This window comes from Botryllus schlosseri, chromosome 7 (genome assembly GCF_051294905.1).
Source record: "Botryllus schlosseri isolate E-star chromosome 7, Bs_hap1, whole genome shotgun sequence".
In the NCBI taxonomy this organism is placed as follows: domain Eukaryota; kingdom Metazoa; phylum Chordata; class Ascidiacea; order Stolidobranchia; family Styelidae; genus Botryllus; species Botryllus schlosseri.
In genome coordinates, this window is record NC_137242.1 from 10,615,748 (window position 1) to 10,638,120 (window position 22,373).

The 22,373-nt window shown below is 40.6% G+C and overlaps 5 protein-coding genes and 1 long non-coding RNA gene across 6 annotated transcripts in view; 4 read left to right on the top strand and 2 right to left on the bottom strand.

The window, feature by feature from the left end:
- LOC145442513 (GATOR2 complex protein WDR59-like) overlaps positions 1 to 22,373 on the bottom strand; it is a 458,341-nt gene that overhangs the window by 259,682 nt on the left and 176,286 nt on the right. The window lies entirely within an intron of this gene.
- Positions 1 to 22,373, top strand: part of LOC145442556 (prostaglandin reductase-3-like) — a 95,267-nt gene that overhangs the window by 54,318 nt on the left and 18,576 nt on the right. The window lies entirely within an intron of this gene.
- Positions 66 to 3,738, top strand: LOC145442386 (E3 ubiquitin-protein ligase UHRF1-like). Its single transcript, XM_080320279.1, has one exon. The coding sequence runs from the start codon at positions 164 to 166 to the stop codon at positions 2,630 to 2,632; it is 2,469 nt and encodes an 822-aa protein (XP_080176405.1). The 5' UTR covers positions 66 to 163; the 3' UTR covers positions 2,633 to 3,738.
- On the top strand, positions 3,753 to 17,365 carry LOC145442387 (uncharacterized). Its single transcript, XM_080320280.1, has 11 exons — positions 3,753 to 3,895; positions 4,918 to 5,072; positions 5,134 to 5,192; positions 5,253 to 5,350; positions 7,556 to 7,656; positions 7,890 to 8,019; positions 9,278 to 9,415; positions 9,993 to 10,117; positions 13,669 to 13,860; positions 15,945 to 16,095; positions 17,117 to 17,365. Exons 1-11 carry the CDS (start codon positions 3,770 to 3,772, stop codon positions 17,210 to 17,212), a joined length of 1,371 nt encoding a protein of 456 aa, XP_080176406.1. The 5' UTR covers positions 3,753 to 3,769; the 3' UTR covers positions 17,213 to 17,365.
- On the bottom strand, positions 11,191 to 13,750 carry LOC145442389 (uncharacterized). Its single transcript, XR_013916052.1, has 2 exons — positions 13,630 to 13,750; positions 11,191 to 12,278 (listed from the first exon to the last, which is right to left on the bottom strand). It is a non-coding gene; the product is annotated as an uncharacterized LOC145442389 (long non-coding RNA).
- LOC145442388 (glutathione S-transferase 1-like) lies at positions 17,668 to 21,296 on the top strand. Its single transcript, XM_080320281.1, has 4 exons — positions 17,668 to 18,407; positions 19,197 to 19,341; positions 19,664 to 19,796; positions 20,972 to 21,296. Exons 1-4 carry the CDS (start codon positions 18,208 to 18,210, stop codon positions 21,166 to 21,168), a joined length of 675 nt encoding a protein of 224 aa, XP_080176407.1. The 5' UTR covers positions 17,668 to 18,207; the 3' UTR covers positions 21,169 to 21,296.

The window sequence follows — 22,373 nt, forward strand, 5'->3', positions numbered from 1 at the left end:
TCTGTAGCAGTTTGTGAGAGAAATATTACAGTAGCACCAGTGCTATGTCGATATGGCTGACTGATTTTCGCGCGATCTCTCCCGGTGCGTGGATAACAAAACGAAAAATCCAAGTTGTCCGTCGTTCCATTTTTGTTGCAGTTATTGCGTACAGATCGGAAGAATGTGGATCCAAGTGCGTACGTTCGACGGGAAAAAGTCGACCAAAATCGACGGTTTGTCAAAATTAACAAAAATCGAAGACCTTCGCGAGCGAATAAAGGAGAAATTTGATATAGACGTTGATCGTCAGAGGTTATTTTTCAGCGGTAAACAACTCGAAAACGGCCACACGTTGTTCGACTACGATGTAGCCTTGAATGCTATCGTGCAGATAATGGAAAGGAGCATAAAGCCCAAGGAGGAGTTAATAGAGGAGGACGAATCTTCAGAAACGATTGAGGAATTAGAACCAGAAGATATCCCCGTGAATGGTACGGATGGTAATCCGCCGTCTGATACAGACAGCGGCATTGACGAAGAAGCGAAAAAATCGTCAGGCGCCAGGCTTTTACCTTCCATTGGAGAATACAAGATCAACGAATTGGTAGACGCTCAAGATAAGAATATGGGCGCGTGGTTTGAAGCCGTTGTTGTGAAAGTGGAAGAAAAGCGTGAGACGTCACCCATGACCTCGATTGAAAATTCACCCGTGATGAAAGACGATAATATGTTTTGCAAGCCTGTGGTTGTTCAGAAACAAGTCAGCATGGATAGTTTTGTACAGAAAAGCGACTTCGATGAAAATAAAGAAAATATCGCACCATCTTCGACAGAAAACGATAAACCTTCCACTTCTCAAATTGCCGCCAATCCGATTAAAGAGGCGAGTTTGCTTTATCATGTCAAATTTGAGGAATATGATGAAATTCACATCGTACCGTCGACCATGATTCGGCCACGTGCCCGGAAATTACTCGCGTGGGATGAATTTAATATTGGCGATGTCGTCATGTCGAATTACAACATCGATAAAAACAAGGAGCGAGGATTTTGGTACGATTGCGTCGTAATCGACAAGGTAGATAAGAGAAAGTCGAAACAGCTTTACGCCCAAATCCTTTTAGGGCTCGATAAAACTTTGCAACCTTGCAGAATAGTGTTCATTGAGGAAATATTCCAGATCGAGAAGCCCGGGACTAGTAATAAAAAAGTAGGTGACGAACAAGACACGATACGCAAAAGGAACACAATGACAGATCCAGAGTGTTCCCACTGTAACGATCAACCTGCTCGCTCGTGTAAAGAATGCGGTTGCCACGTTTGTGGCGAAAAAAGAGATTTTGATAAGACACTTCTTTGCGACGAATGTAACTTGCCGTTTCATACGTTCTGTCTTAACCCGCCATTGGATACCTTGCCGAATGACGACGAATGGTACTGTCCGCTGTGTCGAAACGATTCTTCAGTTATCGTGAAAGCTGGCGAAAAGCTGAAAGTGAATAAGAAAAAGGCTAAAATGAAGTCAGCGACTTCAACTACACAGAGAGATTGGGGCAAAGGAATGGCGTGTGTCGGTAGAAGCAGGGTATGCTCCATAGTCCCTTCCAATCATTTTGGGCCGATCCCAGGCGTCCCAGTGGGTAGTTTATGGAAATTTCGTCTCGGGGTCAGTGAAGCTGGTGTGCATCGCCCACACGTATCGGGTATTCACGGTAAAGGAAGTGACGCGTGTTATTCAATTGTGCTCGCTGGTGGTTATGAGGACGATGAGGATAATGGTAACGAATTTACGTATACTGGAAGTGGAGGTCGCGACCTTTCTGGTAATAAACGCACAGCGGAGCAATCATGTGATCAGATATTGACGAAAAATAATCTTTCGATCGCCAGATCGTGTAACGCGAAAGTGGATCCCGAAAAGGGGAATAAATCTGACGATTGGAAAAAAGGCACGCCGATACGTGTGGTGCGGAACTACAAAGGCGCGAAACATAGTAAATACGCCCCGTCAGAGGGCAATCGTTACGACGGTATATACAAAGTCGTTAAATATTGGCCTGAGAAAGGAAAATCCGGGTTTAAAGTGTGGCGGTATTTGTTTCGTCGTGATGATCCTGAGCCCGCGCCCTGGACTAAAGAAGGAAAAAAAAGGGCGAAAGAACTGGGACTTGAAATGTTGTACCCTGATGGGTATCTCGAAGCCCAGGCCAGTAAAGAAAACGAGAATTCGGAGAAAGCTGGTAAAAAACGCAAACGCGATTCCGATATCGGTTTGTCGCCGACTAAGAAAGCAAAAGCGAGCAAATATAAGATCCCGAGCAATGTGAAATCGCTCATTAAGTCCGACGAAACAAACGAGAAAGTATGGAAGGAGGTGTGCGGACTCGCGAAAGAAGGTCAGACTTCGTTTTTTAAGCAGTTGGAAGAGGCCTTCATGTGCATCTGCTGCCAAGATGTAGTTTACAAGCCTATCACAACCGAGTGCAAACACAACATCTGTAAATCGTGTCTAAAACGGTCGTTTTCCGCAGAAGTGTACAGCTGCCCCACCTGCAGGCACGAGCTCGGCAAAGGTTTCGATTTTTGTGTTAATGAGAATTTGCAGGAAGCGTTGCTTATCTTACTGCCGGGATATCAAAACGGGAGGTGAATTTTTCGATTGTCAATAACTTTGTAACTCCATCCATCCTTTCCGATTATTGATTCCAAGTGCCATCGGCAGGTATTTTGAGTAAAAAATCTTGTAGGACTACTTTTTAAGAGCCTAATGATGTTTGACTTGAGTTGTCTGCTTTTAAATCATGACAATTTTGATACAATTCTGTGGCACTTGCAGACGTGCATATGTCTTGTTTTTTTTCTAGGTGCCATCAGCAGGTAATTTGATTAAAGCATCTTGTAGGCCTACTTTTTAAGAGAAAAATGATGTTTGACTTGGGTTTTGTGCAGTTATATCTTGAAAATTTCGATATAATTCTGTGGCCTTGTATATCTATTGTTGGGATGTTCTGTGGGACCAAGGCGTATTTTTGCTATTCCCGTTTTTTTTTTGCTTGGTACTTTGTTGCGATGTCGTTCTCAGTTAGGAAGAAAGTTCATTCTCATTAGTGCTATTTTTTCGCAGGGATATCCGTTTATTATGATATATTTCAATTCAGGAAACATTACTCACATGCTTTGCTGCAATTGCTGCGAACTACTTGTACATATATCGTTGCCTTGTTTGCTTTCTGCCATCTCGCTTGTTTATCACCATGTGCCGTTTTCTGACTCCGTAATCACGGAATTTTTACCGCCAACGTTTCAATGTCTTGCTCGTACATGTCTGAGGCAATGAATGTCTAAATTTATGTTGGGCTGTCATGTGTTATGCCTATAATTCGATTAGCAGTAGGCCTACAAATGCACTCGAAGAGATGTATCTGCTGAACATGGTTGAATTATCTAAAACACACGACTGCCTGAGGTCAAACTTGTATTGAAATTTGCAGTTGGAAAGTTTTTAACGTATATATCGGCAAGCTTCCTGTGACGCTAGTATGGTTTCGCTGGTCTAGTTAATATGTTATAATGTTGTGGCTGTTCGTATTAAATGTCATACTGGGGTATTGTTATGTTTTTTTGTGTGGTTTAGTTTGAATCTGTTTCAGACACATCTTTGGAATGCAGTATTCCCCTGCCCTACTGACTTCTACACATGTTTTTGTTGACATTTTGTGCCTGATGTTGTACATACAATCTTTTTTGTTTTTCAAGTCATCTTTTACGTTATTTGTAAGTTAATGAAATGGCTGATGGAGGGGCATTCGACATTCCGTCTCTTCAGAAAGAAGATATTTTGGAATGCCTGCAAATGGGAATACTAGGAGAGGGAGCGACCAACATTCTGATGGAACATCTGGATCATCCGACGGTAAGAATTTCGGTCGTCGTCTTGTTTAGATACTGCTTTTCACTTTCGCAAGATCGAAAGTGCCATATCACGATGAATTAATATTTGAGGGACCTCAGAAATATTATTTGGTGCCTTATGTTCGGTACTGGTTGTCTCAATCACTTGACTCATTTTGTTACCATGGGCATCTGCGAAATTGCATTTTAGGATTCATCTGACTTAATGTGTTAAAGGAAATCGTAAATTTCAATTTATTTGTTTCGATATTTACGCCCGAACGACTGATCTAAAAATGGTTTGTGAGCTTAAACGTATGTGTTGTTACATTGATGGCAGTTATCAAGTAGCCTACAGCACTTTTCCTTACAGGATAATTTTTCTCACAGTCTAATTGGGTCATGTTTTCTATTCTTATACTAAGTAGTCTTGAAACATATTGGATTACAGTACTGAGCATTGATGTCATTTTTTCGCTCGCTATTCCATGGAGCACGTGGTGAATATGACTATTAGACTATCGTGTAGGGATTGAGATCTGAATATGTGGGACAGTTGCGAGATGTAAACAAATATGCGGGTTCTGCTCACACATGTGATGGTTTCAGAAAAGAACTTTATTTATTTATTTATTTATTTTATTATAAATCAGTTTTGTAGCTCTGCCCCTGCAACAGCTGACCTTAGTGATCTGAACATTGTGAACATTTGATCAAGACAACCATTTAAAAAGCATTGGTAATCTGTCCTTGCTATTTGGCTTTACTCACTCTATGTTTTGATCACTTCTATTTGATATTTTTGCATCATAAACCTGACGCCATATATAAACAATTAAATATTGCTATTTATTTTACTCTTGATAATGCTATTATGTTATCAAGGTGATGTGACATTGACTGTGACGTCTACTCGTTGGAACTGTCATGATTCAGCTATCATAACTTGGTGATGAATTGAGAAAATTTCATGGCTCTCGATTTCATATGTCAACTTGACCATGACTGTCTGTTGACTTGTTACTGAACACGTGTGTTTTTCAGCCCGCCACCATGATGCAGCTGTGCGTTAGCATGCTGAGTAGACACCAGATTGAAGAAAGGACGTTAACTCAACCAATAGTTAATGCTTCGACAGACTTGAAGTATCCTTCTCTGTACATTAACACGCACAAAATTACAAGCGTTTCCATTGCAATGTGAGTATATGCATGCTGTTTCTTCACTGGCATTGGCATTCCTGTATTTTGTACATTGCAGTCGAAAGCTTATCCCTACTCTTGGAAGGGAAATAACTTTAACCGATTTCACAACACCGAGTAAGTATGCAGTGCATTGAATTTTCAGGCTTCAAGTAATTTGTGTCGTTTGCTTTATAGGGCCGAAAAAATTTCAGAAATTCATTGCCGCCTGCATCAACTATTTCAAGATGTGGGAGAATACTGTTAAAGTTTTCGATGAAAAGTATTCAGTTATAGTAAGAAGTGGTTTGTTAATTTTCATTTCGCTAATCATTTGGACAGTGATTCCAAACTTGCAACTTGTACGCGTTGAGCGGCATTTGGTGATGTTTGATGAATGATGACTAGGGCAATTTTTTTTTGACCTAAAAAACGGAAGATTTTGACCTAAAAAATCTAAATTTTGACCTTTTTTGACCTGAAAAAACTGAAATTTGACCAAATTTTGACCTCACGTATGCACATTAGATGTTTTCGCATATAATGTTAAAATTGTACTACTTATCTTCATTTCTGGTTGGAACTGTCTGTCCTTACAAAGTAGATTGGCCTGATAAAACGTTTTCGGCTCAAAAACTGACAGGTTTTTACATGAAAAACTAGTATTTTAACGAAATCTGGCCCTATGAAGAACTCCAGTAGTTACATTACGTATTCTAGTGGAAATAATTAAAATTTGTTGTAGTACAACGAAAGATCCTTTCCTACATTCTCGGGTAGAAAGTGTCTGTCCTTACTACGTAGCTTGTCAAGAACGGAGAAAGAACGTTCAACAGGAGCATTTGTTGGCTGACAACACTCAAGTTGTGTGCACACTGCTGGTGGCAAACCGTGTTGCTTCATTCTGACAATGTTGTCTATATCACAATTTTTCAGCTTGCGCTTCTTGATATAAGAACCATGCAATGTCGAAGCAGTCTTTCTTCAGCTAGGATATTGCGGTACGTTGACCATAAAACCATGTCACTTTTTGTTTCATTTGACCGTTTATGATTCACAATGAGCAGACGATGGTCCGTTTACAACGGTAGGCCTATAAAGTAGGCTACAAGCTGTAAAATATCAAATGATAAGTTCACCGACAGCGTAAAATCTACGATACAAACGAAATGCAGAGGTCAAAAAATGTTTGACTTTGTAAACAATTTTGACAAATTTTGACCTAACGCTACAATTTTGACCTAATTTTGACTTTTTTTGACATGTCAAAAAAAAATTGCCCTAATGATGACCCATAGAGGGGAATTTCTGTATCAGAGCTAAGCAAAATTATCTATCTTAGTAATAGTGTTTCTGAGTAGAGTACACATAAACAATAACGTGTCTTAATAATAGACATGCAACATTGCTCAATTATCTACATGCTAAAATGTTATGGGTGAGAAAATTACTTGTGGACTGCCGCCTTTCATTTTGAAACGGCAGTTAGTGCTTGATGATTGGTAATATTCTGATATGACTTCGGGAACAAAGCTATTTGAATTTTATCCCTAACTTGAGAACTGTGCTAAATTTCACGTTGACCCTGGGGGTTCTGTTTATTCACCATAAAACACTTCTTTTCAGGGCCTAGTCGTGTCGTGTTTCAAGTAATTATAATTTTTGCGTTGAATCTGTCGTTAAGTGGTTTCGATATATTGGATTACCAGGCGTTGGCGACACGAATATTTTCCCGCGCGCTACTGGGTATTGAGCACGTGTCAGTGTGGCGCGTTGAATGTGAATTGAAAATTACCTTCGGCTTGCCGGCTATGATGAACCTTTTCAATGACGCAGTAACTAACAAATGGATGTTTGCTATTTCATTCAAACATTGATTTTTCGTGTGCTCACAAGTCTCGAACAAAATTGGAAATGAAACGGTCTGATTATCTCTGAATTCTGAAATGTTTGAGTAGTAATGTTGTGGTGACTTAACTCCCTCAAACCGTTGATTGATTTCACCTAGGTAGTTGTGAAGCGGCTTTAAACCATTCTAATTGACCAATTTCTCAGCATAGTCGAGCGAACATTTCATGGCGATTATTCGTTAGGCAGCTCTAAACCATGAATTAAACACTAGGTGAAGCGCGTTAGCAGTTCTTATCGGCTGCATTCGCTGGATTTTGTCGTAGAGCCGCAGATTGTTTGTGCAAAACTTTAGTGAGCGCGTAGTTCTCGGTACGATGTAAACAACCACCCTCGAACTTCCAATCGGTGGTTTCGGCGGAGCATTTGGTCATGTTGGTAAGCCGCCCGCAGTGTGTTTCCGTGTAAATGTAACATGATAATTTTGGCGGTAAAATCGCCTTTCTCAATAACGCGCGAGGATGGCTCTGGATTTTTTGGCGGCAAATTGACTGGCGAGGAAACGTCTATCGCTGTCACGCGCTGACCGCTCGTTCCATATACATACTCCATTGTGTTCTCAATGCAATATATTATGATTTCGATTTTTCCAGGAGCGCGGCGCCAGGAAGAAAGAGGAATCGCAAAATCGAGCAGAGATGAAACGGCAGAAAATTCAGGAGCTTAAATCTTGGCTTGCGGAAAATAAACCAAGGTTTCCTGCCTCGTTTTCTCTTGTGTCGGTTGTGTGTTGAGAATTCCACGGTGCTGTGTGTGCTCGTGAGTCATTCCGCTGGCATTTTGCTTGTAATCTTTTGGAGAATGTTAGCCCAGATAATTAGCGATGTGTTTTTATCCGGGTCAAGAAGGTTCTTAATTGCCTCCGTGAAATAAGACTTCTAATTGGAAATGATCAAGTTCACGTGACAAATCTTTCGTGTTGTTTAGGACACAGCGGCTGAAGCAAGAAGTGGAGGCGCTGCGTAAAGACGAAAAGCGATATATGAAAATCAAGGAAGAGAGGGAATTGTTGCGGACCGAAGCCAAGTCCAAGCTTCATCAGGACACCGTCATGCTGGTATTTTTTCATTCAAATCTTGAGCTATGTTATGATATAGTTTGGTGCATAGGACTGAGGCAAGTCAATTTGATCCTTTGAATTACCTTGTTTGAACTTGGTCATTTTGAGCTATTTAGGACGTAGATCGTTCATTTCCTCGATATCATAGCTTAATCGGAAGGAAAACGCCTTATATATGCAGCTGTATCGCCTGTATATTATGCTGTATATTATGCGTGTATTTTGGCGCCATCCGCTGACATAATTGATGATCATTCCAAACTGAGTATTTCAAAAACAACACACATAGCCGCTGAAGTACTTGGACATTTTGTGCTGTCGACTCATGCACACACTCATGGTTTAGGCCAGGGCACAAGGAGTACGACATACTGGACACCAATTATTCTGAACATCCAAGGTATATGTAATTGTTACTTGTGAGTACAATAATCACTTTCCCAATATGATACAGACACGGCTTGTTCTTCCCACTATTATTGGTAGTCTAGGCTTACCATACGTCCTCTTTTTTGACTTTTTTGAAAGTGTCCTCGGAGGACGCCCTTTTGTCCTCTTTTTTGAGATTTTGTCCTCTTTTTTGAAAATTTAGGTCAGATTAAGAGGAAAATGCGAGTGATATGCCGCAAATTAGCACAGAAGTTAAGCTCCGGCGTGTATTTCGGAGTGAAAAACGGTGATCTTAGCTCTGAGTGAAAAGGTGACTTTTTTTTTTTTTTAGTCATCCACGTGACAATGTGGAGAGAAAAACGGTATTTTGAGCTCTGAGCGGAAGTGATGACCTCTTTTTTTTTAGTCAACCGATCACGAAGTGGGAAAAATTTACCGGTTTTTGAGAATTCTTCTCCGGTTTTGCATGTCTGAACTTTCTGAAAAAGTGTCCTCTTATTAGATTCCCAAAATATGGTAAGCCTATGGTAGTCTGAAGTAATTTGTGGTAATGCAATGATGTTAACATTGAGGCGTGAGCAGCATTTTGAAACATCACACAATTGCTATCTCTATAAATGGACAAAAGGTTTGCGAAACTCGTTGAAGTCCATGTATCAAACACCTTACTTAGTAAAATTGAAGTCAGCAAATGAATTGTCCCAAACGCCCCACACGCGGGTGCGCGCTGAGCAGGCAATACAGCGTGACATATCATTGAACTCCGTAACGGCATACAAAAGTAAAACCTGTCCACGACTTGATTGGATGCGTTCAGGGCTGGCTTTTATTACGTCTCACGGTCTCACTTATGTCTGTTTCGCAGGAAAAACAACAAGAGATTCTCGCTTGCGTCAGTGCCGAGAAAGAAAACCTTCTTCAAAAGGTGGTGGCCAGTCCCGCCCGTCACAAGGAGAAAAAGGACCAAGCCATGCTCAAGTTGAAGCTGGCGGAAGACAAAAAGGTTGGCAGTGTTTGTCGATGAAAAGCGAATGCGCTTATTGACGCAGTTGTTGATTTGTTGTCCTGCAAATGCAAATTGAAAAAGGAATAATCATAAAATACGTAAACTTCAATTACCGTTTCACTGCGTACATATTTGTCCGTAACCGGAGATGGTCGAAGTAGTCAGCAGTGTTACTTAACAACTTCTACTTTGGAAAATTGAAAGCATTGCAACAAACATTATGTTTGTTTTGCCGAATTCATTCCACTCTCAAAGCTTTTCCATCAGGAGCTAACAAATTTGGTTAACCGCATTTACTGACGTCTGCTCCTGATGAGAGTCGAAAAGCTTCGAGTGGAATATATGAACGCATTGTTTATTGCAACTTGAAGTTCTGTACTTCTAAAAGTCGATATATAATCAAAATGTGAAACAAGTATTTCCCTTTGGGGGCCACCGTTGAATCGTAACATGGTAAGTATAGACTGCGTTACTGCACGCCGTCTGCCACACAAAAATACTGCACGCCGTCTGCCACACAAAAAACGGTTTCCTATCCTATTCGTAAAGACTGCAACGTCTTGCTTTATTTCAGGTCGAAACGCTCGCAAACTTGAGAGAAGTCGAGAAGAAAACGGCGACGCTCGAGACCATGAGCGAACTTCTGGGCGAGGTCACCAACACGGTACGAGACAATTTGGGAATGCGGGATAGCGTCAAGTATGTTGGATTCTGTTGTTGCGAGCCGGGTATTTTAGTCTTGCAAACCATTAGTCGGGACATTCGGACCACTTCAATTGGTCAATATGAGTCGATATTTTCTCGAGATTTTTCATGCTAAGATGTGGTATGATGTTCGTTCAGTAGATTTGTGTCTGAATCGGGAGTTTTGAAATCTCGGTACGACATTAAACCTATCTATCGTATTCAAATGTAGTGTAGTATATTGAAATGAACCCGGATATTTTCGGCTGACATTCGTCACGGTAATCGTCAGCAACTATTAGCGAATTGAAAAAACATTGTATACGGTAGGTAGCAACAATCGTATCACCGGATACAATGTCACCGGCATGAAATCTCAAATAATCGGGGCGAGATTTCGTGCTGGCGATGTTAGGCCTATATATGGTGATACGATCGCTGATATATGATGTTCTTTCCCATTCTCTAATAGTTGCTGACGACTGCTCCTAATGAGTGTCAGCTTCATTTCGATATGAATATACCATTAAATTGTATATTGAAGGTCTGTACCTCCAAGACGCTCTTCATATATTACAATTGTATTTAGTAGCGGGAGCCAGCATGATAATATATGTAGACTAAGATAGTATAAGAAATGTAAAATATGTTTCAGCCGGGCAATTCCCATTTTAATTTTAACATATCTGCCATTCATTTGGTATTGACAACTCTGCACGGTCCATCTGACTGTCAAATTTTACATTGAAAAGCTACCAATTTAGTAAATGAACACTTGATATGTGGGCATAAAGTGCATTGCTTGACCGGCTGATGGTTGTTGTCGGCAAAACTAGCAATGGAGACGTAAACATTGTCATTGAAATGCTTTTGCAAAACTACTTTGTTTTCTGTGTTGTAGCGCGCGACCCTCGGTGACCCGTCTTTTCTCCTTTGGTGTTACTGCTCTCTTATTTCCTGTCCTTTTTCTTGTCGAATAATTTACAATTCAAACCAGATATGATGTAGATCGGCGAGATTAAATCTTCGGACTTTTAGTGGCTGTTGCGCACCTGACGCCTATTTGAAGAAATGTGAATTCCGAGTGGTAACTTACTCATGTGTCCATATCAGATTTCGTGTAATATTCTTTTACTCGGACGATATAAAGATTTTACCGACCACGCCTGTACTGTAGGTGTAATCTGGACGACTATTTGAATCTCTTCCTGTGTAAATCCTAGTACAGGGGTTCCCAACCTGTGGGGCCATAAGCCTTTTTAGGGGTTCATGTAAAAATTAGAAAAAACAGCAATATAGCAAATTAAATAGGCTAGATTGAAATTTAATAAAGATACTTGTACAGCAATGAGCGACTTGATGTTCTAAAGCAGGGGTCACCAACTCAAAATAAGTAGCGGGCCACTTTTCAAAATTCATAGAGGGCGCGGGCCGCAAGAATACAATATCGAGACCAAACAGGCCACACAGCTGAGCAACCACGTTTTATAAACTTAACGTCAGTACAATGCTGTGTTCTCTAACATGAGCGATGGCCGATGGGCATAGTTACCGCAAAAGAAGCACTATTTCATTAAAGCAGTAGCCTACAAATGATGCGCTCGACACCTAACAGCGCTTTTCAGCAACTTAACCTAATCGATATTGAGGCTAGCGATACTCGTTACAAGCTGAAAGACTGTATCCTAAAGCTTGATCTTGTGTGGAAGCACTAAGCGGTTTTCTAAGCGTCTTGGTCATGGCAGGGTCTGGACAATTGCACTTCAAGGCAATATGTCTCTTCATATCAGCTGATTCTCCCTTGGTCGAATGATGTTGCCATCACCGAAGCCGTTTCAGCTATATATCAGGAATAATGTTGGGCACAAGCGAATCGCTTATTTTTTCAATTTCAGCATTTCAGAATACTTTACTTAGCATTCTTCCGAAATCTCATATCAGTTCGCGGGCCGTAAAATATTACCTGGTGGGCCGCGTGTTGGTGACCCCTGATCTGGAGTTTACTTGAATCTTCGTTTTGCAAAACTAAGCAAATCGTGCCTGAGCGGTGAGCGTAATGAAGTTGTTATGGCATTGCTGTTGCCTTTGCCATCAGCATATCGTTGTGAATGTGGGTTTTCAACAATGTGCTGAAGCTGAAGGCTAAATGGTGCAGTGTCTTGGATATTCAATGCGGCTGCAGAAATTAAGACATTGTCAGCAAAAACAAGCTCCACCATGAGTATATAATAGTGAACTGATGTGGCCTACTATCGCTTTATTGTGTGTTCTATTTATATCCTTTAAACCAGCTCCAGGGATGTCAAACTCAACTGACAGCGCACTTGAGATCGCCTGCGGGCTTCACCAAAATTCCCCAATCCCAAAATACCTCAAAATCCATGCTCCTCATTCTTCATTTGAATACTTCATTCACCACCCTATACACACAACAGTATATTACATCATCATGCGGATCCTATGGGTTCTATTCTAGCGGCACCTTTATTTGCAAACCGTAGAATTGGCAACATAACGATGATTAGGCTGCTGAATACAGTTATTAACTGACAAATCAGTGGCTGTAACGGCGATGTAAGTTGGCATATGTCTATGCTCTCTTCGTTTAAGTCAGTGGCTACCAACCTTTTTCGACCCATCGCCCCCTTTTCAAGGTCAACACCGATCATCGCCCCCCAAATTTTGTGTACCGAAAATTGGGCATACAAACTGTAAGCTCTGGCGGGTTGACTAAAAAAAAGGTAAAATTTTCAGCTCGATATCTAATTTAACACACTTTTGTAACTAAATTTCTGTGGGTTGACTAAATAAAAAAAAGGTCAGCCGTTTTGACGGGTCATCGCCCCCCTATCGCCCCCTTCGCTATTTTCGCCCCCTTTGTCCATTGTCGCCCCCTTCATCATTTTCGCCCCCTAGATCGCCAAATTGCGCCCTGGGGGCCGATAACGCCCACGTTGGGAACCACTGGTTTAAGTGGTATATTGGCATCAACCCTGCGTATGCGTCGTGAAGAATGCAAAAGATTTAACTGTAAACACGAACGTTTGAATTTGCTTCATATTATCATATCGGGCTGGTGTTTGGTCAGTGAGAGGAATCCGCACTTTCTTGCTTTTTCGGAATTGGGTGTCAATGTAAGCGACCTGCTCCTAATGATGACTAGAAACCACAACACCGCAATCGGGTGGTTACAATGTGGGCTACAAACATACTCGACATGTGCTATCTTGAAGGACTATTTAATGGAAGTATTTCGTACTAAAGATCCCAATATTTGTCGGAAATGTGCTGGATAATACACTTATTTTTCAATCTACCCAGAATTGCTTCGCGGGCCGGATGAAATCATCTGACAGGCTGTATGTTTGACACCCCTGTTTTAATCATTTGAATTACCGCTTGCTATATAAACCAGATCTAGAACTATAATAAGTTTTTCAAACGGTTGAAAAAAATAAGTGGCGTTTGACTTTTCAAAGGGGACCACGGTGTGCCGCCCGTGCATCAATTCCAACTAATGTACTTACGGAAATGTTCGGCATTCGAGTTGTTCCAATCCGTTTCAGGAAAATGCAGTCGGAGAACAGGTCCGGCCGGTTCAAGATCGACCATCAGAAGATGTCCGCCGAGGCCGTCGGCCAGAGGGCCAGGGACGCGCGGGACGCGATCGCGACGTACCAGGAGGCGATTTCCAGACAGGCCGTGCGCATGCGGCAGAGACGGGCCGAGTTCGAGCAGGCTAAGGAAGAGTTGGAAAGGTAGGCATTTGCGTATGTTCCAGACACGAACGGATTATATTGTCAAATCCATGTCTGGAATTAATGTGCCCAATATTTTCAGCCTCATCTTCGTATGATATGCATCTAGCTTAAGGTACATTTGCAAAACTTGAGAGCATTAATTCGAACAGCTTTACAGCCATTGCTAGGCTTGGACACGAAATGACCTAGAAAGGCTGCATCTGGACATTTGTAAACTATAGCAAATATAGCCTATATCTATATTACTATATTCAAAGAGACGCTTTAGAGTACAGAACCTCGTGATACATTTGAATAATACATTCATTGTTATTCCTGAAGCTCTTTGGCTAACACTTGTCAGGGGATACCGTGAGCAATGATGCGATCATTCAAAAAACTATGTCGAACAACAATAAGCATCGCTAGTTTGATGTCAAGCAGGGTAAAATACAAAATACGAGAGAACTATAGCGCGAACTTGGAGAGAACGAAACAAAACAAGTTAGTCTGCAATTTTTAAATGATACCATACACGAATTCAGTCTGTTGGCATAGACTAGGTTGGCACACAGTGATGATGGTGGACTCACGAACAGAAATGGAATAAGTTACGACCCTTTCCCAATATAGAGAACATGTCCTCATTATAATTGACGGCACACGTTGGATTTTCCAGCAAGTGTTTGCCGATGGAAGGCTTTTTAACGGTGGCGTGATTGTGTTCGGGAACAAACGGATTATTTTGCTGCGACTTGGAAATATATGATTTGATAGACGGTGGAATGTGTTCTTTAATACGTTCTCCCTACGTACCGAAAAGCACGGTGGTACTTGAATTGATAAGTTACATCACTTTGTTATGACGCCGGGAGAACGTCCCTTCGGGTCGTGGTAAAGACAACATTGGTTTTTACCGTTGGATAACAACGGCGGACAGCCGAAGTTAGCTGTTACTGAAACCGATATGAAACCGGGCTGATCCAAGGTAGATGGATGTATACATTCCTAGTAGAAGTTGCAGATTATAGTTCTCTGACCCTCGTTAGGTCTGCTACCATGTTGTGATGTCATGGAACTTGCTGATATGTATTTCCTCTAACGGCCGATACCGATATTTCTTTGGAAGTGTAATATCGACTCGGCATTATCGCAAACTGATAATAATCGGTTGTGCTGTAATTAGTTAACGGTCTGAATCTAATTCCAGATTGGGTAATGCCAGAAATAGGTGTGAAAGTCGCATGAGAATTGAAAGAATGAATGGTTTTCTGTGCGGATCAGATTAGGGCCTAATCGCCAAGTGCTGAATTCACTGGTTACCATTATTATTATTACTGAATGAATGAACCTCGCACACAAAAATTCATTATGAGAAGGTGAAGGTCTGCCTACTTTAAAAACTTACCAACTTCTGTAACTGCAACTGAACTTTTTAGTAATGTTTGAGAACATTTGATCTGATTTCAAAGTAGTTTAAAGGGGCACTGCACTCTAAAAATGATGTGGTCTCAAATCAAAGGGCAAAACAAAAAAAATTTTGGCCGCAGCCGTTTTATTCAGAACGCCAACGTAAAGGAGCTGCAGTGTATTGAAATTTCCACAAACACATCACGCTCCAGCAGTCATGCAGAGATCGAACTTTATATCGTTGTCAGCCGATGTTATGAAGGAAATGAGTCATACACGACAGAAATAGAATACACTAGGCCCGATTTTGACATGAATCTCCTGACTGAACATCTTCCGTTGAATGCAGTATCTAAACCACCTTGGCGTGTACGACATATTTCCTTCATAACATCGACTGACAACGATATAAGGTTCGATCACTGCATGACTGCTGGAGCGTGATGTGTTTGTGGAAATTTCAATACATTGCAGCTCCATTACGGTGGAGTTCTGAAGAAAACGGCTGCCGCTAAATTTTTTTTTTTTCGTTTTGCCCTTCCATTTGAGACCACATTTTTAGAGTGCAGTGACCCTTTGAGTCTGAGTCGGAGCATTTGTTGTCCCCAATGCTGACTCCATACAGAGAAAATTTATGAAAACCCCGTTAACTATGACGCGGCGGACGCTATTATTTGCTTTTCGTTTTTCAGGGAGAAAAATATCGTGGACTCGGTCAGGGGTAAGATTGGCCAAGAAGTCGCCGAGCTGGAGAGGGAGGCGGAGACGTATCGCAAGCGGGTGCAGGACAAGGAAAGGGAGGCGGAAGCGTGCAAGAGCAAGTTTGAGAGTCTTAAGGATGAGGTGAGTGCTGAAGATTTTGGAGTGGCGCGGGTCTTGACGAGGTAGCGTGATCGTGGAGCGAGCGCTTGGTAAGACCGACAGGCAGACTTGGACGGCTGGAATATGTATGTATGTTGCCCGCACCTGATTTACAGGACAACCAGAAATTAGATTGGAAATAACAAATAAAAAGTCTAAACATTACCCAAACCAGACTGAAATTAGATTACCGGAATTTCGCTCTAATTAGTCAATTTAAGGTTGTGTTTTACAGTTTTGAAAAGTGATGCAAGATTTTTCGGAAAAACCCGTCGGTGCCAGCAGGTTGAACTGCTTACATTTCTGCTAACGTTTTTCAGTTTTTAGGTGAAAATAGGCCTAGAATACTTACTTTTATGCTTGCTTAGAAAGAGCTACCAAACTTATACTTGTGCTTGAGTAGAGATGTACTACTTTGAGTAGATTTGGTCGAGGTGAAGCATACTTTTAGTACTAAATCGCAGGGTGGCTACTTTCTCAGATGTGAGACGCATCTTCGTGACAACGCAAAACGACCGATGAAACTGCAAATAGAAGTAAGCGTACTTGAGTAGAATTAGAATTGGTGCTGTGATGTCTATTACAAGTAGAAGTATCAATTTTTGAAACTTGTCAAAACTACACTGCTGAATGGAAGTAGAAAATGAAGGTCTGAAAAGTACTCGTGTAGCTTCAAAATTTAGATATGGTCGAGGGGCCTTTGTTCAGCCCCGATAGTAGTATATGATGCTTGAACAGTAAGCTCAGAATTGAATTGTCCGGGAATTGAATCCACGACCTACCGATGAAGAAGTTGGATGCTCCATATCTTGTCTATATTTGCAGAAGCTCTACTCCTAATTGCATTGCACATTGTGTGTAGTGTGCAGAGGTGAATACCAACGCAGAATAATGATTGATCCAGTACTGCGAAAATATCAACAATGTAGAGCAGCTGAGAACTTGCGCATGCACGTGATCAAATTAGCGACAGTAATGTCACGCGACTGTGTTGCTTTTACAGCTCATGATCAAAACGGACCGGTTCATGAACAACTTTGATCAACAATTGGAGACTTGTTTTGCCTCACAATTCCTCAAACAGCTCGAACTTCGGTGAACGGAAACTTTGTGACGCTAGTCGACAACTCTGTTCCGATTCGCTCAAGGATGTTAAATGCAGAGTAATATCTTGTGAATACATGGCACTTTGTGAATATCTATTTTTGTTTTTGATGTATTTCGTTGCGCAATAAACACTGCCCCAGAGTGATTGTACTGGTTGTTAACTGTTGATTGCGTAGGATTGTATTGGGCTCATGAACAGAGGTGGACGAGTAGGAGTAACAACTTAGATCTCAAGAATAGGTAGAGACATCACATGAGTATTCTAGGCCAGGTTTAGCATGAAAACCGGCAGCTGTCGAGATAAGTCGTGGACACTGGACATTCATATCTGTATTGAATTTGGGTTGAGGTGGTTAGATTGTCATTGATTTGTTACTACCATTCTAGTCGCACTTTTCCCAATGGCTCCTTGTCAGCAATATCGTAAGATGGATAGGCCTTGTGAAAATTGAAAACACATAGTTTTTCTACCTTCGCATAAGCTGAGATATCTTCAGCTGCAAAAAACTGAAACTTAATTTTGTGACAAAATTGTTGAGTCATGTTCGGCTTTATAGTAACATTTCTCATATTGGATTGTGTTCTCGCGATTATTATCAACGGTCATTGGCCATGATAATGTAAAAGCGTCGGAGAACAAGGCGTGTCGCTAACAATAGAACTTGTTTGGACTGGGAAGTATGATAATAATTTATGAATTGTGCCTAATCGAGGTGGCATGGAAACTGCAAATAAAGAAACCATACATAAGGTAAGATGGTTGTTCATAAAACCACCATCCTTAGAATGACTTGCTTATTTTATTTCAGGTGTATATCGACACCTTTAATAGACATATACTGTGTGATATAGTTCGATATTACGCGGAAAATGTCGAGTATATAGACAGCAGGCTTAGTTTCATCTTTACCTTCACACTAATTGCAATGTTTGCATGATTCGTATCGCAGTTTGATTAATTAGAACCAGTTGTTCGGAAAAACTAAGATGCCTATTCAGTTCTATTACAACGCCGCCAGCCCACCTTCCAGAGCTGTGTGGATGCTTTTGGAGGAAATGGGAATCGAGTACGAAGCACATGTCGTCGATTTAGCTAGTGGCGAGCACAAGAAAGCTGATTATAAAAAGGTGAATCCGCTGTCTCAAGTGCCGGCGATTGTGGATGGAAACTTCAAACTTTGGGAAAGGTAACACGGAGGATATTTTTGTGTATCTGTGACGTTTTTGTGTTAACAAATCTAAATGGAAAATAAGCAGGGATTCCATTTTTAATTAAAAGTCCGTCGCATGTTAATAGATTCTACCCGTTTTATTGCTATATTTGGTGGCCAGGGTGGCAGTTTGATCGACGGACTGCGCTAAAATTGCTTCGGCTCCTCCCTTTTTTTACTGTAGGCCTATTGCAATTCTAGTGATATCTTAAAATTGATAAAAATGGTAATGAAATTATTCTGATACCGAAATATAAGCAGTTATTGCCAATCTGGCATTTTACCTGGAATTATATAACGTTACCATGTTCAGAACATTAGCCTACTGAAACATCGTAGGTACATGGCAAAATGTACTGTTGATAGTTTGACTATATGCTATATTAGGGTTACCCTATACGTCTTCTTTTGTTTTCTTTTCGACTTTTTTGAAAGTGTCCTCTGAGGACGCCCAAATGCTGTCCTTTTTTTGAGGATTTGTCCTCTTTTTTTTTGAATTCTGGTTAAAGGGTAACATTCGACTGAGATATACAGTAAATCAGCACTGAAGTAACGCTCCGGCGGCTATTTCGGGAGCTGACCTTTTTTTAGTCAACAAACCACATCAAAGTCGGGAAATATTTGCCATTTTTTCCTGATTTTACTCCAGTAATTTTGAAAGAGTGTCCTCTTTACGGTAACCCTATGCTATATGCACGATCGAACTTTATTATGTTTATGTCTCCCGAAATGCCGACTGAATTTTGCGCTTTCTTTCTCTGTCAGCCGCGCGATTTTGCAATATTTGGCCACTGAGTACCGATCAAAGAATCCAAAGTTTTACCCAGACGACCCGAAAGCTAGAGCTATTGTCGACATGGTTCTCTACAGCGACGCATCAGCCTATCAAAGCAAAATTCTATCCTATTTGGTAAGATATCTATAATGCTACTCCGAATGAATATATAGGACGGTAGACTATATTCTAGGCTTACCATACGTCCTCTTTTACTTTTTTTTTTTTTTCTTTTTTTTTTTTAGTCAACCGATCACAAAGCGGGAAAAATTCACCGGATTTTGGGATTTCTACTCCGGTTTTGCAAGTTGCAAATTACTGAAAAAGTGTCCTCTTTTTACATTTCCAAATTATGGTAAGCCTACTATATTCGCGCGACATTTCGATATATCGTCGTGTAATTTCTCATATTGAACGCAGTTGGACTCAGCATAATATTCCCAACATATGTTAACAGAACATTGGGGGGGTGTTCGCCGGTGGAGACATAATGCACGACAAATTCGACGGAGTAAAAGAGGCTTTGAAAATGTACGACACATATATCAAAGAACAAAAGGGCATGGGCGGCGACCATTTAACCATCGCAGGTAACTAACAAACGCAAACGGCTCTAATTGTCATTCTAGCGTCGGGAAATGAGGTAAAATGTGATGATTGCGGGGGGTCACCATTTCCCGGGGTATAATCGTTATCAATTGCTACATATTCCCGATCGCTGTAATTTGTAGAGGCCTGACTTGCAGATTAATTGTAATGATAATGAGTTAGACTTCAACTCCGATTGAATATTTCTCTATAATTTGCATACGCCAGCTTGTATATAATTCGTCAATCGGGTCAGTTAGTACTCATGTTGAATATTTACGTCAGAGAATATATTCTGCTGATACCTTATTCATTCGACCCATATAGGCGTAGTCATGATGAAATTTGGGCTGGAGAGAGACTGAAGAAATTTTTCGAACAATTACATTAGGCTACGTGAAACATACCCACTGTGACGTAGTGCAAACATGTGACCGTCCTAATATCGGTAATTGTAGTCGAAATTGTTGTTCATGTCGAAATTCAAGTAATCATAATCGTAACCGATTTCAATGGCATCGTAGTAAAAATATATGCTACAACTCCATTTATACTCACAGCAGTCGTCTACGCAGACTTCATTTCCAACAGCTATAGGCTACTCAACTCTTTTTAGCAATGTCCCATTACAAAAGTTTAAAATTTGCTTGGAGCCCGTTAATTATATCTCTCATGAAATAATCCACTGTCATGCAAATGAATTACGGCGTAACTATATACACAAATTCCGGTGAAGCGGTATTGACAAAATTAAGGAACTGGCGAAATGTAGCCTATTTGTAATTCTGCCAGTGACAGCTAGTCCGGGGAACTTGACATTTTAAATTTTATGCTAGGTATTTATATCTTGGTTCTTAAGTGGTGAGAGCCAGTCGTAGGCAGTGGTGAAAGGTTTTCAGATGCGAAATCTATTCTTTATAAAGTTCATGCTTGTAAACGCTGAAAAAAAGAGCCGAACCGAAATGATAAATACACACTTCACTTTGTTTTTGCAAATCAACTATGATGGATTTGGTTTTGTTAAAAAAAAACTAGGTAAATACTGAGATCGATAGAGTCCAGATTCAACACTGTAAAGGACCCCAGTTGAGTAGCCCTTACTTACAATACAATTCTGAAGAAACTGCACATCAATTCGCATATATAGTTACCAAGTTTCGTGATGTTTCTAATTTAGATATCTCTGCATTCAACGCTTTGTACATGTTGTCATACGCCGAGAAAGAGGGACTCTTTAGCGAATATCCAAATGTACAAGCATGGTTCGAGAAAAAAATCAAGCCGCTCAAATCGTACGACAAAATTTACGTGCAGCAAGAAGACGGATTCAAGAAATTATATCTAGGTGCCTTGGCGGCGACTAAGAATCAGTGATATCCAATCGATCAGCAGAACTTTTATATCAACTTGATCAAGAGTCGATAGAAAATATTCCGAACTGTGTATTATTTTGCTGGAAGTATATTTTTTAAATAATAATAAATGCATTAATTCGTATCGTCTGGATTAGCGTGATGTGGTATACTATTAGTATATATAATATATTTTGAGACTTGTTTCACCGGTCACTATGTTATCGTAAATCCAAGTCTTTCGTAAGATTTAAATCCACAGCAACCGCGTCAAATGTTTACGGACGAGCACAAACTTTATTGTCAATGTGAATGTAGCCTATAGGTTACTTTACGTCACACTTCGAACTTAAATACGACCCCAAAGCATATTATAGCAGCAACAAATCAGAGATGGCAAAGGTCAATGTAGTCAGCGTTGGTACACAAGTAAAAGTAAACTCGTAAGTTTTCCCTCAATTTACCAGTAGCCAATTCCAAGACACGCCAAACCTACTTCAATACAAGTAGAAAATTAAGGTGCGAAAAACACTCCGGTGAATCATCGTTTCAAAAAGTAGATTTTGTCTGCGTGTCGAATACTTTTAGCAGTTGATCGGAGGTGGCTTGTTCCGAAATCGTAAGACGCACGTCTTTGCGACTACATCGCACGGTGAGAGCGGTTCGGGGATATCTAACCTATAGACTTTACTGATTAGTTTCATCCACCCAAAACACACAATGTACGATGTAGCAGTGTTGGGATGAAGTCACTATATACCTTCCAGTCACGAGTCATTGCACATTTTGACTCGAGTGAAGTCAATCGATTTTCGATGGTGACTCGAGTCAAGTCAAGTCACTCATTTTTGGAGGTGACTCGAATTAAGTCAAGTTAAGTCACGAATCAAGTCACAATTCAAGTCAGATTGAATTTTCGAAGTATGAGTGATCATTCGAAGTCATTACATTTTGCTAGCTCTGTTAAAGACAGATTAATTGCCAATTGGTCATTTATCTTGTTCAAATAACGAAAATAAAGTTAAATATACACGAATGCATGCAGGAATGGGTTGTATATCGCTCACGCACATGTCGAACAATTAAATGCGTCAGTATATATAGCTACAACAGGGGTGTCAAACATACGCCCCGCCAAATGATTTCATCCGGCCCGCGAAGGAATATTAATTACAGATTTAAAAATGTGTGTAAAAGAGGTGGTCAAAGTAGCCGAGAAGGCTACTC